This window comes from Macaca thibetana, chromosome 13 (genome assembly GCF_024542745.1).
Source record: "Macaca thibetana thibetana isolate TM-01 chromosome 13, ASM2454274v1, whole genome shotgun sequence".
Taxonomy (NCBI): domain Eukaryota; kingdom Metazoa; phylum Chordata; class Mammalia; order Primates; family Cercopithecidae; genus Macaca; species Macaca thibetana.
The window spans coordinates 57,007,507-57,025,878 of record NC_065590.1 but is presented as its reverse complement, the minus strand read 5'-3'; the positions used below and the strand labels follow the sequence as shown (position 1 = coordinate 57,025,878).

Here is an 18,372-nt window from a genome sequence, read left to right as displayed (position 1 = left end):
TTAAGTTCTGATTAATTACAAACATGGCCACAATTCTTGCAATTCCTCTCCTTGAATTTGGGCTGACCATGTGTCTTGCTTAATCAGTGTGGCAAAAGCAATGTAACATGAGTTCTGTACCTGGGCCTCTAAAGGCTTTGCAAAATTCCATTTACACTTATGGGATTCTGTGATCAAACTGGCCTTCTGGAGGATGGGGCATACGCTGTTCTAACTAATCCATCTTAGATCAGCCAGTTTCTAGCTAGCATGGCAGCTGATCACCAACATATGAACTGGTCCAGCTGAGATCAGCTAAACCTAGCCCAGATCAGAAAAAACATTTACTGAAACCCAGCCCAAATGGCAGAACCACAGAATTATGAGCTAAATAAAAGGTCGCCATTTTAAGCAACTAAGTTTTGGAAGAGCTTGGAACTCATTAAAAACTAAATGACACAAAAGGTAAACTGAGAAACATTTTTTAAAGATAAAATTTATTTTAATCTAGCTTAAACAGAATATCTTTATTTTGGTTACCTTTAAGAGACGAAATAGGTAACGATAATTATATAGGGCTAAAACATTATATGGTTAGGTTTGAGTGTAAAATTGTTATCTCCTTTGTTCTTTTTTTAAAGTCAGTTTCTGGGCTTCTACTTAGCAAAGCAAGCAGCAATCTGGCCTAATCACAATCAAAATTTATACAAAAATGTTTTTGAAGTCAAAGCAAAAAATCCAGAATATTGGAATATGGCTAATATCCAAAATCTTCCTCTCCTTCTAACACTACTTTAATATCTTACTAATATTTCTATTTCTTACTCCCTGGAATAAATTGAAATGGGATTAACAAGATAAAATTATACCTGGTTTTTCATTTTGGGTTTTCTTCATTGATGAATAGAGGGTGATGAAGTCAGAAATATAAGGCCATTTTCTCCTGAGATTTCATTAAAGATAAGATATTAGGGAGATTGAAGGCTATTGTGCTGGCTTACCACATCATGTACTTCCAACCATCAGAAGTGAATGACAATGCAATAATGCAAAAGAACTCAGCTCTTATCAACCACAGAAGCATTTAGAATTTCTGTGATTGCTCTTTGAGTACAAACGATCACTACTAAACTTTGACAAATTGGGAAGATTAAAAGATTTTTCAGGGTTGTATAAGTGCAATACTTTACATAAATACTCAACCAAGTAGAAACTGCTTCAGCAGGTTAAGCTAATGTGGGGAAGACACTAGAAATAGCAGAATTCAGAAACAGTAACTCCAATGCATTGTTTTCTTCATATTTCAGAATCTGCTAAAAGTTGAAAACCAGATTAATTGTGGCCATAGAAAAGACTTCTCATCTGTCATTTGAATGTGAAAATAAATTACTCAAAATGTAGTGGGCATTCTTTTCCGGACAGTGACTAAAGTACTACCAAACAACCTAAATTCCTCCAACCATAGTAGTAATTCCAATGTTCAGTTACAGTTGGAAAAAAGATAGATGCTCTTGTGTCTCTCCCTCCTAAGACCCCACAGAAGTGAAAGCAAGAAAAACAGCAGGCTGTAAACCCTTAACAGTGTAGGGAAAAAGTATTCGTCAGTCAGGAAAATCAAGAGATTTCCATACCTTAGTGGAAGACTAGAAGTGAATGAAAGAGGGTCGATGAGTGAAATAAGCAGAAAAATGAACAGCTTAGAATATGATATGTAGAGATACCTGAGGATAAAAAAACAGTGGGAGCCAATCTGTAGATAGTCTGGGAGGAGATTAGCAGAAAATATACATAAAAATCACATCAGTTGACATCCCTCTACTCTGTGACATTGTGGTGGCCTCCAAGAAGGTCATCAGTGTTCCTCAGTGCCTGGCATTCCTGCCCCTATGTAATGTCCTTCCCTTGCATGTGGGCTAGACTTACAGCAGCCAGGAGGAAGTGTCACTTCCAAAATTAGGTTATAAAAAGCCTGTGGCTCCTATCCTGGGTCTCTCTCTCTCTCTCTCTCTCTCTCTCTCATCTGTCCTGGAAGAAAAGTACATTGCCAGCTGTTGTGAGGAACCCCTGCACATACATGTAAGATAATAAGGCATGCTAACAACCATGTAAGTGAGCTTGAAAGTGCATACCATCCTACACACACAATGGAACCTTCAAGTAAGACCGCAGGATTGATCACCAGCTTACCTCCAGCCTCACAAGAGACATCGAGCCCAGCTCACAGGCACCCAGCTAAGCCTTACTGGGATTCCTGACCCATAAAAAGTGAAATAATATGTGTTTCTTATTCATAGCTGTCTAATTTGGAGATAATTTGCTATACAGGAACAGATAGCTAAATAACCACCTAAAATATAGAAAAGAATAGCTCTCTCTCGCTTCCTCCCTCCCTCGCTTCCTCCCTCCCTCGCTTCCTCCCTCCTCCCTTTCTTTTTTTTTGCCAAAAAAGCAAAGCCAACAAACAAACTAAAATCTAGATAGTCTTTCTTTTAAAAGCAAAGAAAGGCCGGGTGTGGTGGATCATGCCTGTAATCCTAGCACTTTGGGAGGCAGAGGCGGGCAGATCACAAGGTCAGGAGTTCGAGACCAGCCTGGCCAATGTGGTGAAACTTCGTCTCTACTAAAAATACAAAATTAGCTGGTGTGGTGGCGGGTCCCAGCTACTTGGGAGCCCGAGGCAGGAGAATTACTTGAACCTGGGAGGCGGAGGTGGTGGTGAGCTGAGATTGCCTCACTGTACTCTAGCCTGGGCAACAGAGCAAGACTCTGTCAAAAAAAAAAAAAAAAAAAAAGCAAGCAAGCAAGCAAAGAAACTTCCGAGCACTTTGAGAGGCTAAGGTGGGTGGATCACCTGAGGTCAGGAGTTCAAGATCAGCCCGGTCAACATGGTGAAATCCCATCTCTACTAAAAATACAAAAATCAGCTGGGCATGGTGGCACATGTCTATAGTCCCAGCTACTTAGGAGGCTGAAGCAGGAGAATCGCTTGAACCTGGGAGGTGGAGGCTGCAGTGAGCCGAGATCTTGCCACCACACTGCAGCCTGGACTACAGAGTGAGACTTGGTCTTATAAATTAATTAATTAATTAATTAATAAGCAAATAAACTGTGCAAGGAAAGGTAAGGTTCTTTCTGTGGATGTTCTCTATTTTGGCATCAGTTTGTCTGCTATATGCCTGCTATTTCCAAAGAAAAGCCTGCAGCTCTCCATACTCTGTTTACTCTCAACCTGACAACTAGTCCAGACTGGTGCTAAAGAATAGAAGATACACGTCGAGATCTCTTTGGAGGTAGGTTGTTGAGGGAAAGAGATAAGGTTTGGCAGAATTAAAAGTGTGACTGGGAATTTAAAACAATGATATAATAAAGGCAAGAGATGCAACACAAGAAAAAATAAGTATGTTGAGTAGCTCATGGAGAAACAAAACTATAGAAAACAAATATGATTCAAATATAACGCAAAATAAAAGTCCTGATTTCTGAGCAACTGATAAGTGCAAGGAAATCCACTTGACCTTGATCCTACAGGTGGAAAAATTCTCCTTTGAGTAGTCCAGGTAGTATGATATTGAACTCATAAAAAAAGAAAGGTAATCTTAACATATAACTAAGATTAGTATTGGATAATATTTACAGAGTAATGGTAATCTAAATGGTCTTCATTGTTTTCCATTGTAGAATCCTCATAATCCCAATAAAATATGGAAGATTTAGTTGTGGTTGGTTGCCAGACAGAAAGTTAAAGTTAACATCCCTGGAAATATAATGAGATCATGAGGTGAGGAAAAGAAGAGGGAAGCTAGAGGAATGGGGAGGGGCATAAATATCTTTATCTTACTAATGTGGTTCCTTAAGACATAAGAGATATTCTTGCAAATTAATGGAAAAAGAAATCAGATGCAAATATATTACTTAAAGCAACAAAATTTTTATAGTTTTATTGAATATATATCAAATATTATATATAATATTTTATACATATACACACATATTTCAGAGGAGAGAAAAAAGCAAAAGAAAGAATTAAAGCCTGAGCTAATCCTCAATTTTCATACTGAGGATTGTATAAGTATTATATAAAAGGATTAAATAAACAAATGGAACATAAACATATTATTTGCAGATATGCATCTAATTACCAAAAAGAATTATTAAAAGACATTTTATCTGAGGAATAAGACTGGGGGTGATGAGGGGATAAATGTGGGATTGTTGCTTTTAATATACCATCTTCTAAACTACATTGATTTGTTTTTATGTGCTTGCATTATTTTAATGAAAATAATATAACAATTATCCCCACTTGTATATGTACAACAAAGCAAAAAAATGAATTTTGGAAGTAACCTGTTATTAGTCTCAGGAATAGTGTTAAAAAGGAAGGTATAACTGATATTTGCAATTTGAGTTACCACCCATTTAAATATATTGTATTTTCAAATACACCACACAGCAAGAGTAAATTCCTTTGACATTTCCTAGGCTTTATCAAGATTTGTCTGTTGTACAAAATTCATTCCGCTACTCAAACTTCATTTAAGTCTTTGCATCCAATTAGTGTTATCCCAACATGTCCCTCTAATCTCTTCTTTTGCTTCTCTAGTTCTTTGTACTTCATTCCCATTTTAATTTGCCTACAAAAAAAATCATAGTTTTTACATGCTTAAACTCTGCAATGAGTGTCTTCTAAAAATGTTATACATTTTCCATATTTCCATCTGGTTTTCAGCCATAGACAATGTCTAAATATCAACCTTATGCAAAGCTTGTCTTGTAGCCCTGTCAAGAGTCTCCAGTGCAAACTGGTTCTGTAATCATTAGGCTTCCTAGAGATTTTGCCTGTTTCTTCCACTCCCCCTAACTGGCTGAAGACATCCAAAAATCAGACAAACTGTTTGAAAATGTGGATTCCTGACTCTTCAAAATGGGCCCGCTACTTGCAAAATTGTGAAGTAAGTATCAGCAATTTGTCTGTTGCTGACCACAGACAGCAAGGAAAAGGTCAACTCCTATTAAGACAATACGAGATGATTTCCTGTAGAGAATTGAAAAACAATAATAAAGGTGATTAAAAGTCAGACTGCTTTTTATTATTAGAGCATGTCAACAATTCTAAACAATGTCAGTGATAAAATATTCCTCTTGACAGGGGACCATTAACACTGCCCCTCCCCCACCTTGGTATGGCACTATAACCCAAAATGATGAGATTCTGGTAAACCTCTGGAACAGGGTTTTACACATGCTAATCTGTAACCTGGTAGGCAAAATTATACTACTTTGTGCCCGTCTCTTTTCCATTTTAGAGACAACTACTGGTGCCTCCTTCCTAGTCTTATGAGAAGAATGTCAGTGGCATAAACTGAAATGAGAATTTTGCTTCCTGCATATCACATCCACCCCTTTTTCTTAAATAAGTATGCAAATGTTTTTTAAAAAACCAAATAACTGTAATTTTAAAATGTCTTTATGTTGTATATAAAGGAAGTTAATTATTTTATTATCTTGTTATATATACCATCTTTATTCTCTGCAAATATTGATTAATCCAGGAAAATTCAGGACTGATATGGTTTGGCTATGTCCCCACCCAAATCTCATCTTGAATTGTAGCTCCTATAATCCCCATGTGCCATGGGAGGGACTCAGTGGGAGGTAAACGAATCAGGGAGGTGGTTTGCCCCATGCTATTCTCATGATGGTAAGTTCCCATGAGATAAGGGTTTCCCCATTCTCTCATTCTTTTCCTTTCTGCCACCTGGTGAAGAAGGATGTGTTTGCTTCCTCTTTTGCCATGATCGTAAGTTTCCTGAGGCCTCCCCAGTCCTGCAGTTTGTGCAGTGTGGACTCACTCCTTCAAAACATACTCAGGGATAGCTGATGCAAAGGTAAGCTTGGAGGTGTAGAAAATATAATATACTGTGAGCCAATTAAACCTCTTTCCTTATAAATTATCCAGTCTTGGGCATGTCATTATAGCAGCGTGAGAACGGACTAATACAAGGACTAAGCAACATACAATATTTATCTCGGCATCAGATTATGCATTTTGTGTTCATTATTTATTCAAAAACCACTTACTAAGTGTCCACTTTGCACCAAACACTGCATTCGGTGCTGAGCATACACACATTAGTAAGACAAAGGACTTGACTTTAAGATGCTTGTCATAAAGAAAACTTAAGATTATAATCTCTAACAGGTAGATCATTATTTATCTATCTACTAAAATGAATGTCTATTCATCTATCTTTTCCAAAGTGCTATGAAAACAGGAAACAGGTTCTGCTTGGGGTTGTTCAGGAAATCATAAAGTGAAATGCAAAGTTTAAAATCTTCCTGTGACATTAACACTAACAAAGCTTTAGTATTTTTCAAATGTAGAATTGTATTATTAACTAGATCACAGGTACAGTTGCAAAACAAGAAAAGGAGAAAATAGGAACACTGCTGGCAGATGAGTCAGTATATCAGAAAGTGGGAAGTTGCATTTTGAGTTTAGGCAATGTGAATAGTTTACTAATAGCATACCAAATACAAATTTCAGACTAGATGCTTTATACATGTGTTTTTTTACTTTTCTGAATCAAATTCCCAAACAATGTAGAATGCAAGGCCACACTGACAAAGTTACATAAGATAATTGAGCCACTAAATACATATGGAAAACTCCAGTCACAAAAGAGATTAAGTAATGTCTGAAACTATAGCGAAAATTCTCTCTCTGGATAGTGGAAAACCCTCAGTTCAGAATAGAACAAGTGGGGCACTTAATCTTCCTGTTGTGTCTTATCGTCTATCTTGTAATAGGTTGCCATGTAGACCCTGTCTAGAATCATTACCAACTGCTAGCTAATGCTGTGCATGGAAAAGTCAGACTTGGTAATGTCACCAAAGATTTTGAAAGGATATTAATGGATCCTTTTCATTTCTGAAAAAAATACAGATTAGAACCAGAGAACTTCCCTTCAAGGAGAATTTCTTTTGGAAGAAATTTATATTCCCTTTAGATCCATGAACACAGGTACCTACATCATTTTCTAGCTGTGGACCCACTCTTTCAAAACATACTCAGGGACAGCTGATGCAAAGGTAAGCTTGGAGGTGTAGAAAATATAAAAATCAGTTTCTCTCAAGTGTGTTGCAGGGCCAAATTTTTACTGCTGAATTTTAAATGCTGGCCTCTATTTAAGGAATATCTTATAACAGGTAGCATAGCATGGCAAAATACGTAGAGACTCCTCACTTGGTTCACTCTCCAGTATTTTGGGGAATCTATAGTTGAATATATTTGTTACTTGGTCCTGAGATAATGTGGGCCAAATGGAGAACCATTTCTCTTATATGAGATTCGGGTCATCATGTGTGAATCTGTAGTGTCTACAATAAGGTCTAGCATATGGAAGGAAGAATGAAGAAAAAGGGAGAAAGAAGAGAAGAAAAAAAAGGCAAAAGCACAGTGGGGATGAGGATACTAAGGAAGCACAAATAGGCACCTGCTATGTGCCAGATGCTATGCCATGAGCTTTGTTTATGCAAGTTTATCTGATACTCTTAAAGAATGTGTCAAGACAAACATGATTTTAAAGTTCTCATTGTTATTGCTTCATACTATACTCCATGTCACAGTTAAACATTGATGCTCAGAACTGTAACAGTCTTGGAAGTTTCTCAATAGCATAGAATTTATTCCATGTAAAGATGAAGATAAAAAAATTTAGCTTCCCCCATATGCCTCTGGAATCCTCTATACATCCTGCTGAAGTAGAAAAGTCCTAGAAGGGAGCTAAGGGGGCCGAGGTAGAAGTGAGCTAAGGGGGCCGAGGCTACCAACTCCTCTATTAAATCTACAGATTTGATGGTAATGCCTATTTTAGAAGAAGCTTTCCACAAATGCAACTTAGATTTTAAAGACATCAACAAGAGAATGTGGGTAATTCCAGAGTGAGGGTAGTGTCTAGCACATTGCCAACACTTAAGACGTGAAATAGTGTGTTTCTCCAATATGCTTGTTATTAAAAAGAGTCTAAAATATCTTTTCCACTTGCAATTTGTCTCTAAGATTCAATTGTGTTAGTGATGCTGTTAATAATATACTCTAAATCTGTCATATACAAAAGCTTTGCTATTGTTGATGTAGGGCACTTTATAATTTATGTATAGATTCACTAGTAATCTAAGGTCTGAGAAATGGTTCTTCAAAAAAATCCTGAATTGCTAGGTATTTTATCCCAAGAAGAGCATAATAATATATCTAACAAAGTGTGCTACATATATTAGTTGCACAGAAGATATTTGCAAATTTGTAATTTTAAATAAAAATATTGTGGATTTACAGGCAATATACAGCATGGTAAAAAAAATACACACATACATATACTGCCTATTTTGTTTTGTTTTGTTAATTATCATTTAGAATGCTTACTGGATCAACCATTGGTTAACACAGTGCTATTTGTCTGCTTGAGATGTTAAATAAAGAGAATAGTGATAACAAGAATACAGTGAAAGTTGTTTGGTAAATGCTGAATAAAGGCAGATAAACTAGCTGAGCCTTCTCTTGAGGTCCCAGCCTAATGGTGTTAATATATTATTTTTATTGCTGGAGAACTTTTCAGTAATAACAACAGATTAATAAAAAAGGTTTAGGTTTTTAATATAGGTTCTAGATGATAAAACATCTAATAAATCAACATAGATATTTAAAATTAATATTGACTTAGTTTATTGAACAAGCTTAATGTTTACATATATCATGAAGGAGAAAAGTATTGTTAACACACACATACACTCGTATACACACAATTATCTTTTTTGTTTTGAGACGGAGTGTCACTCTCTCACCCAAGCTGGAGGGCAGTAGCATGATCTCAGCTCACTGCAACCTCCGTCTCCCGGGTTAAGCAATTCTACTGCCTCAGCCTCCTGAGTAGCTGGGACTATAGGTGCACGCTACCACACCCAGCTAATTTTTGTATTTTTTTCTTCCTCATCCCCCTCACAGAAAATGATTATCACATGTAAGAGATGAATAAATCAACAGGTACAATACAACCATAGGTATCGATTGAAAATCAGAAGTTCACAAAGTATTATAGAACAAATAATTTGTAGTGCCGATTAAAACTAAGACAATTAAACTAGGTTAGATTCTTGCTAGTTAGACATGAACTAATTATTTAATAAAAAGATATTCCTTTGTCCTACAACTGAGACTAGACATTTTAGAGGAAGTGCCAACTTCACCAGTCTTGAGAAAATTCCCACTGAAATCACTGTCACGTATCAATTAGGTACAAAGACTTCATTCAATATCTCCAATGCTGATAAAGAATATATCAAAAGATATATCAAGAATCATAAGCCCAATCTAGTCTAACTCACAGCTGGAAGTACTTGAAGTTTTTCATTCTCAAGCTGAAAAATGAGTATATAACGAATTCTTAAGCTCCTTCATCAAAATATGTTATCCAGGATAGATACAGAAATCATATTTGCAAGATTCAGTACCACACCATGAATTAGCTTCTGTGTGTGAACAACTGGGAAACAGACATAAGAAACTTCTCGAGTGCTCAGTCAACAATAATTTGAAGTTGGTGAGGAAGGAGGGGAGGTTGCATAAAACAGAGCAAGTTACAGCAATCCTCAGATAGCTCTTTGTTGTCCAGGACTGTTCCAGCATTGCAGTGTGTGTAGTGTTCATGGCCCTCATGATAACTCTCCCTTTGTGTCATTACCTGCCCTCCACTGCCCCTCACTTCCCATACATATATCCCTTAGGGGAATGGGGCTGCCTTATTCGACAGAGAATTCAGCTTGGTACATGCCACACCAATTGATGTGCTGCTGTAGAAACATAAATTCACAGCTATTCTTCAAGGGCAGAGAAAATAGCTTTAAAGGCAAGAAAGATGCTTTAATTTACAGTGTGTAGCTGAAGAATGCTTCTCAGACATGACTTTCAGATGCATGGTGCTCACCTGTGTCAGGTACTTTTAACATTTCTTTATATTTTAGGATGAACATATGAAATTCCTATTTTTTATAGTCAAAAATTGGTGAAGTGGCCATAATTTCATATGGTTCTTATACTCTTGACTCCTATAATCCTCACAAATTTACGAGGTGGGAAACTGAGGTCTAAGTAACTCACAGCTAGTATGTGGTAAACATAATGCTCGGATTTAGGTGGTCATTTTGGCTTCTGGAATCAATGCCTTTGACCACTATGCATAGTGCCCCAACATCCCACACAAGCTTTCAGACCTTGGACTCCCAGAACACAGGGCCTCATCATCTGACCATGGTAGGTGTCCAGCATGGAACCATATTTATAGGCAACGCCTAAATAGATACTATTAGAAGGAGTAATACATGATACAAAACTAAACTTCACTCATGACTCAAACACTTACTGTGTGACCTTGGACAAATGCTTCCCATTTCTGAGGGCTAAACTTTTCAGTCTATCACATAGAATAATTGTATATAGTAGATGCATTAAGGAAGGGAACTATATGATTGTATTTGCATTTTCAAAAGGATAGTCTGACACCTGGGTGGAGATCACAATGGAGGTGGTTAAGACTATGAGAAAGCAGGAAGTGATGATATTCTGAATAAAGGCAATACATAAGGGCAGAAGATAGATCACCTCAATGTATCCTGAAAAAAAGTGGGCAGCCTAGCCTTGGGTAAGTTAGCTTTTCTATGCCTCCATTTTCTCCTTTTTGAAGAGGAATAATAATACCAAGCTCTACTTTCTGAGTTTCCATCTCTTCCTCAGATATACATAGATATATTCTGCAGGATGTGATTACACTCCTGATTTAATTAGCAAAATATTTATTAGAAGCCAGAGGACCACAGAGGTCAGGTCCTTCTAAAGGTTAGGAGCAGGTAAAGTATATCTTGGTATTGCTTTTGTTCTTTTCTCTGGCTTCCAGTTTCCTAAGAAAGCTAATGCTGCCAATGTCACTATCCATGCAGCGTGCAGTCCTGCTGGGTCTGAAGAAACACCTGAAGATTAATATACCAAAGTTTAATGTAACTGATACCTACATCTCAAATACTTTATGCACATCAATTCAAAACAGATTTCCATTTCATGGTTCCCTTCCACACACAGGCATCTCCCTTGTCCTTCGTTTTTTTTTTGTTTGTTTGTTTGTTTGTTTTTCCTGCAGCCTTGACACCCCATGCTATTTGTTTTCTTGTCTATTGCCCATCTTTTCCAACTAGAACATAAGTTTGGTGCAGAACAGTCTAATTTTGTTCAATGCTGTATTTCTACAGACTAGAAAGGTAGTAGAAAGGTACCTGAGATATAGTAAGTGCTCATCAAACTTGGTTGAGTGAATGAATGAATGGATAGATGAATATGTTTATCTCAGACTAGCTTCGTGGGAAGACGTCTCAAAACCAAGGTTGCATCTACCAATAGAGCATTTTGTCTTCTAGTAAAACTTCCAAACCCCAAAGAAAATGCACCATGCAGAACTTAAAAAAAAAAAATCCTTTAAAATGCATTACTGTAGCACTTTTTCTTGCCACTAATGAGAGGAGAAAAACACATTCTGAATACCTATTGCTTACACACATTTAAAATTACAATACATTACACTCTTCTCACCAGGCACCATTAAGATCAGGAGAACGTGCCTTTGTATATATTTTAAAATATACATCAAAGTGTTTTTCTTTCAAATGTGCACTAAAATTTGCTGTAAAAGTGTACATTAATTTAAGTGAATTCAGAAGAATGATTGGACTAGGGAAAATAAATTAATTATTCATGTCATCAGTATTTTAAAAATGCACAGTGGTTATCAGGAACATATATAATTATAAGTAATGCTATTATTTTTAATAGCAAAGCTACAGCTAAGGTTAATTAATATTTTTAATAAAAATAAATTTTTTTCTTTGAAGTCACAAAATGTATTTTGTTAGTTCTAAATATTTTTCAAGGAAATGTGTATGAACTCTGCTTATATTTTTCAAACAAATAATATTCATTTTTCATGAGTACCTCCAAAGCCTCCAAGCAAGCAACAGAAGTATCCAATATATTCATATTCTTTTCTTGCATGAACATTAACTGGGTTCTTTTTCAGAAAACCCAACTGGGAATCAAATGCCACTGACTTTAATAGGATGTCTCATACATGAAATGAATGTCTCTGACAATCTACCAATAATATTTCTTGAATTCTCAATAGTTCCTTTCCTTGAGTAGGTTTGCTAACTCCACCCTGAAAAAAAATGCCTAACTGAAACCATGGAACTCCTCCAATACATTTAACACATATTTACTGATACCATCTCACTTTATAATTTAATTTCTTCCCAAGAGTTGCAAACTATAGTCCCTCCAATCAAAAACCAGAATCTCTCAAAATTTTATCCTCTCTCTTTTCTCAAGACTTTTGAAACAAGATGAAAAGAAAATGAAAAACATTATGGATTCTAAACACCAGGCAAGGATACTAGAAACAAATTTTGCTTCGAATACAAAGAATAGGACATAATATGTATTATTCTTATGCGGTATGATTTTCTTACAAAGGTAAGTTTTGGATATGCTATAAAAGCAGAGTACAATATCATTTATAAACCAAATAGGATACTTTTGAGAGTCAAAAATATACTATTAATAATTACACTGAACATCAGGCATGCACAGGTACTATCCAGGCCAACTGGGCTGCATGGCCACATGACGGAAGACAGAGGTGAAATCTGTGTTTTGGTAAATAACCATGAGAAGACCTAATTAAGAGCATCATCACTAGAATCAAAGAAATTTTAGAGCTGAGTACAACTCAAGAATTTCCTAGTTCAACCTACTTATTTTACAGAGGCAGCAAGGTCAAAGTACAATGATGTGACCCAAGTTGTCCAAGTCACAGGATGAGGTAGGTGGTTGTGTTGAAAGTGGAAACCAGGTCTCCTCATTCACCATGCTTTTTCATTATACTATAATCTCTCTACAGTATGTATGTATTCTCTACAGTATGTATGTAGCTTGTAAAATATTCTCGAAGGAAAGAACAAAAATATCATAAAATGTGCTATAAAGAACATTCCAGAAGCGATGTCACAAGCTTGATCTTAAAAGAAATAGCACAGCTCAATTTTCCTTTCTATGTGGACAGGCAAAGGATGAAATGTTGTCTTCTTCATGTTGGCTTACATGTACTCATCTCATAAGACATTGCAAGTTTAATTAGAAGAGGGAACATTTAGCAGCCAAAAAACTTGCATGATACTCATGCTGCACACCAAGAAGCTCTCAGAACCTCCAAGAACTTTATAACACCAATAGTTTTTACAAATATTTGCTTTCCGAGATTAGCCTTCTGGAAAGTTTCATAAAATGAGGGGGCCTTACGGAAACATTTAAAAATTAAATATTCCAAGTAAAATGAATTTTATAAATTTTATGTAATTCACATAAAAAGTACTATCAATATTGTTATATTCACATTAAAATGAACCATTTGATCAGAAGTTTTGGTAAATGTTCCTATTATATCTTGATATAAATCACATCTTTCTAAAGTAAACATTGGGCTGAAAATTGATTATCATTCAAAGGAAAAGGCCGGGCGCGGTGGCTCGTATCTGTAATCCCAGCACTTTGGGAGGCCGAGAGGGCAGATCACGAGGTCAGGAAATCGAGACCATCCTGGCTAACACGGTGAAACCCTGTCTCTACTAAAAAAAAAATACAAAAAAACTAGCCGGGCGAGGTGGCGGGCGCCTGTAGTCCCAGCTACTCGGGAGGCTGAGGCTGAGGCAGGAGAACGGCGTGAACCCGGGAGGCGGAGCTTGCAGTGAGCAGAGATCCGGCCACGGCCACTGCACTCCAGGCTGGGCGACAGAGAGAGACTCAAGTCTCAAAAAAGAAAAAAAAAAAAAAAAAAAAAAAAAGAAAAAAGAAAACTTCCTTTTTTTTTTTTTTTTTAAATTTTTAAAGGATATTTACTTGGACTTTATGGAGGATATTTTGATGAACACTCCTATATTCTCTGAGTCTGTGAAAACGGAAATACATTTCTTCCTTATTACTACCCTTGCAGGATGGCTGAACAAACCTCATCTCATCTATTTGAAATGAATCCAATTTAATTCTGCCTGACCAAAAATCTGTTTCCATAGTTTTAAAACATGCAATCACCCCAAGGTACATTGCCATTGTAGCTTAAGTGGCTCAGTGTTATCACTGAGAAAAATGCACTTTGATTGAGAAAACAGTCCAGTGTGGCTTTTGAAAAATGAAATGACCCCTTCTGATACACAATTTAGTAAGAGAGTTGATAAAAGCAGGCAGATATGGCCACTATGGATAATATTTAAAGGAAGATGCTTCATCCAACCTGCAAAAATAGGACAAAGGTTACAGTTTCGAAATTCACATTAGAAATTTATCTCATATTTAAATTTCCTAGTTTAAATATTACTGTATTTAGAGGACAATTGAAATATCAACTGTGAATTATGGAAAAATTTCAACAAATTATTCTGTTACTCAAATATAAATAAATTGTTTTCTTCCTTAATGTTTTTCCCATACATACATGTGTTGTTACCTGTATTCATATATATATATATATATATATCACAACTTAAGAAACTTTTAAAAACTATTAGCCCAACTTTAAAATATCGTTGCTACAATTGAATACTTGTAACATATTAATTCAAATTCTTTAATTACTGTCATTGGTTTATTACAAAGCTAACAATTCTGAATATCTATTTTTAAATGAACCTAATAATCTTTTATTTAAGTCAATATCTCCTCAAATGAACCAAGTATTCACTAATTAATTAGATCATTTACATCTCTAAACTGCTGCTGTCTTCAAACATGTAATAGCTTATAATAAAAGAGGCTCTTTTCATTGGCAATTAATGAGCAGTTAACTGTTTACCTTTTGCATCAATATTATAAAATGCATAAATCTTTATTTCTGCATTTCTAGGTATTTAGCTTTCAAATGAAACAGCTATTTTGTACTTAAAAATAGTATTTTTTAATATATGTTACTAATTGACAAAATACATAAAACCAATGCTGATAATTTTTTTTCTTCTTTTGGGACACATCTGGTTTATATAGGAGATTTGGCAACTGTAATTTCATTAATGATAAAACAAGACTACTAAGAAAACTAACTGATTATTTCAAATTATATTCATAAAAGCATTCCTAACTCTGAATGTCCTCTTGTGAATTATTTTAGATAAAGAAAGTCTATCAATTTATTTGAGTTTCATTTTTTCTGTATCAGATTTACTTTAATAACTTGCTTATCAGTAAGTGAACCATAAATCTATAACAGTAACAAATCATTAATGAAATATTAGCAAAGAATGTTAAATGGAGCTATTGGGCAAGCATAAATCTTTCTAAAGTCACAAGTCTTTATCCAAGGAACTAAGTGTTATGATGTTATTGGCAACCTTATAAATCCTAACAAGAGAGAAAATCAACAAAAGGATCACACTGCAGGCAAATATTCCTACTAAAATGTATATTCGTTGAGGGCAGGGATTTTTGTTTGCTGTTACCAATATATCTTCATGCCTAGAAAAGTATCTGGGACATGTAGAGAGTGATCAATAAATATATATTTGTGAACATCCTATAAGACATCCCATTTTATTTTGTAGCCAAATGCAAATAAGAAAGGAAAAGAGAGAAAAATGAAAATAAGTGCACATGCAGGTGCAATATATCCAACACTACATTGAATTTGCAGAATTTGTATTTTTTGCCCATCCCTCTTCTAGGACATTTTCTCTTCCTGTATTCTGTTCCTCTCACCCTTTTCCATTCAAATTAAAAACCAGAGTCTATTTTCTTCATTTTCTGAGAAACATATGTTAATTCATATTTAGGGTGCTGATACAAACAGAATTTGCCTTCTATTATTTTCCTTCCAAATCGGATGCAGGTCTGTTTCAAATGCAAGAAGTAAAAGCAAATTTAAATATAATTATCATTCTTGCTTCTTCAGAATGCACTTTTCTGGAAAAGTGGGGATCGTGTATTTGGAAAAGCTTTAAATGGCACCTACTGAATATACTCACTATCAGTAAAACAGAACAAAATGTAACAATTAATTTTGGACCAAGGATAATACACAATTCTGAAAAAAATAACAACTGGATATGTACAAAGGCTATAAATACTGACAGGAATCTAACGGCATTTGAACAGCATCTAACAGCATTTCAAATAAGGGTTTTTTTTTTTTCCTGTGTTCTTCACTGATGGAACAACAATATCCAAACTGGTGCCTGAAATGTAGTAGGCAATCAATAGTTATGTCTTGACTGAATTAACATACTTCCAAGTTGTGCAAATGCCACATTTAAAAATTATATTCTTCAAAAATTTTAGGCACAAGATTGAAATAAGCTAATTAAAGTTCATTCTAGGTGAGGGCAAATAATCACATATACAAAATATCTTATCCCATATTTTGGGTTTGCGTGCTTAGATAAACCAATAGAATTTTCTTTTTAAATAAATAGTGAAAGAGTAGACCCATCATTCACCAAGAAAGCCACATGGCTATCAATTCAAAATTTTAAACTTCAAAATACAATGCAGGTATTGTACTATTGAAATATCTCTTTTAAGATTACATTTGCTTTGATTTTATTTTGCAGTGCTAAGCTTAAACAGACAAGGTTTTCAAATATTTCATTAACTTGTTCATTTAAACTAAAAAGTGAAAATCCTATGTAATCAGCAGACAATCCACTCAGCTTGGGCTAGAGGAGGGTTATGGAATCAAGACTATCATTTAGCATCTAACCAACCAAAACAAAATCTTTTGTAAAAGTCCACAAAACTCTAATGAACAACATATACACATTTCATATTCAAATGGAATGCATTATGTTAAGCTAGTCTCAGAGGAAGCTGTAGTGCCTGAGATCAGAAAAATGTTCCATTTTAGAAAAAACACACATGCAGAAAAGCCCACTATCATAAAAAATATAGGATGAAAATGAAGGAATAAAATCCACAGGCTCACCTGGCTAATGGGTTCTTTTGTCGGGGGCTTTCCTCTTCTGGCTGTGCTAGTAGCCAGGGTCGTGGTAGTCTCCATAATTGATGTGGACATCTCTGATTGCATGGCAGTGGCTGTCGACTCAGTTGTCATAGAGGAAGGCACTTCACCAACCAGTCTCACATTTCCCACTATGGCGATGTTGGCATCGTTTTCGGCTGCCATATTCAGAACTTTCAAGCCATTGTAGTAAAGCCCAGAGAGCTGGCCCTGGAAGGGCTGGCCCTGCTCTTTCCCGCCAATTATTATGGTTGCTTGGCTATTGAAGATTGTGAGCTGACGCCCTGTAAAAATAATATTACATACATGCAAAAATGTTGATTGTGAACTCTATATCTACAAAGGATGATAAAACAGATCTTTCATGGGGTGAATAATGAGAGCAATAAACTATAAGAGAGGCATTTGACTCATAATTCATTGCTTATAAATGAGGTGTCCATGAAATGCATAATTATTGGCAAATACTTGTAAATTCTCAACTTATTATAAATGTAGTGCTTTTGCTAAAAGACCAATCAAAGATATTTATTACAAATCAGTTTTTAGTGGATCCCTTTCCCCTTTTACATCAAGATCTTATATTGTTGGTGTCTTAAGTCTAAATTGTTAAATTTTAAAAATGTAAGATAACATTTCAAGTATTTGTCATTCTGAAATTACCACTGACAGAAACTAATACATAGCAGCTGAAATCTAATTTAAATTTTATGGTAAAAATTTCATAATTCACATAATGTCCACATATATCTATATTTTATTCTTTAGTGCTGTTTATTTTTTGAAGGCAATCATTCATTGTTATTTGAATTATTCTATTTTTCCGGCAATCACACTGAAAAGAAATGCATGGTTTACACTGAGCATGTCAGAGACAAAAAAATTCCAAAAATATTTTTTCTGATTGGCTTTCAGCAAGTCTATCAAAACAAAACAAAATGAAAAAAAAATAGCTTCAGATGTAAAAAGCGGCTTCAGGAATGATACACAAACCGATGGAGAAATTATGGCACATTTCCATCAAACAGCAATCCTCAACAACAGTCCCATTATCATCAAATTGAGTATCCAGTTTTAGCAGACTGCTCTCTGCTCATAAAAGCATGCACACAACTTTAAGTTCAGTTTTAATTAGGTCTTGTTCCCAAATCCTCTTAGAAGGTTGCAAACGTTAAAGGGACTTCATTATGACCGGCAATTCATATTGCCCACTATTTAAGATTCCTAGAGTTTAAACAAAGAGTTTTTTTTTTTTTTCAGGACCATAATAAAGATATCAGAACTACATATATTTTAG

At 35.3% G+C, this 18,372-nt stretch overlaps 1 protein-coding gene across 26 annotated transcripts in view; it reads right to left on the bottom strand.

Moving 5' to 3' along the window:
* The window catches only part of NRXN1 (neurexin 1), a 1,134,455-nt gene that overhangs the window by 123,056 nt on the left and 993,027 nt on the right, over nucleotides 1-18,372 (bottom strand). For 25 of the 26 annotated variants that reach the window (XM_050753719.1, XM_050753720.1, XM_050753731.1 and 22 more), the window contains one exon: nucleotides 17,040-17,359. The exons of the other annotated variant lie outside the window; for it this stretch is intronic. In XM_050753719.1, coding sequence (XP_050609676.1) covers nucleotides 17,040-17,359 — 320 coding nt within the window. The remainder of the gene's footprint in view (nucleotides 1-17,039; nucleotides 17,360-18,372) is intronic. 26 annotated transcript variants of the gene reach the window in all.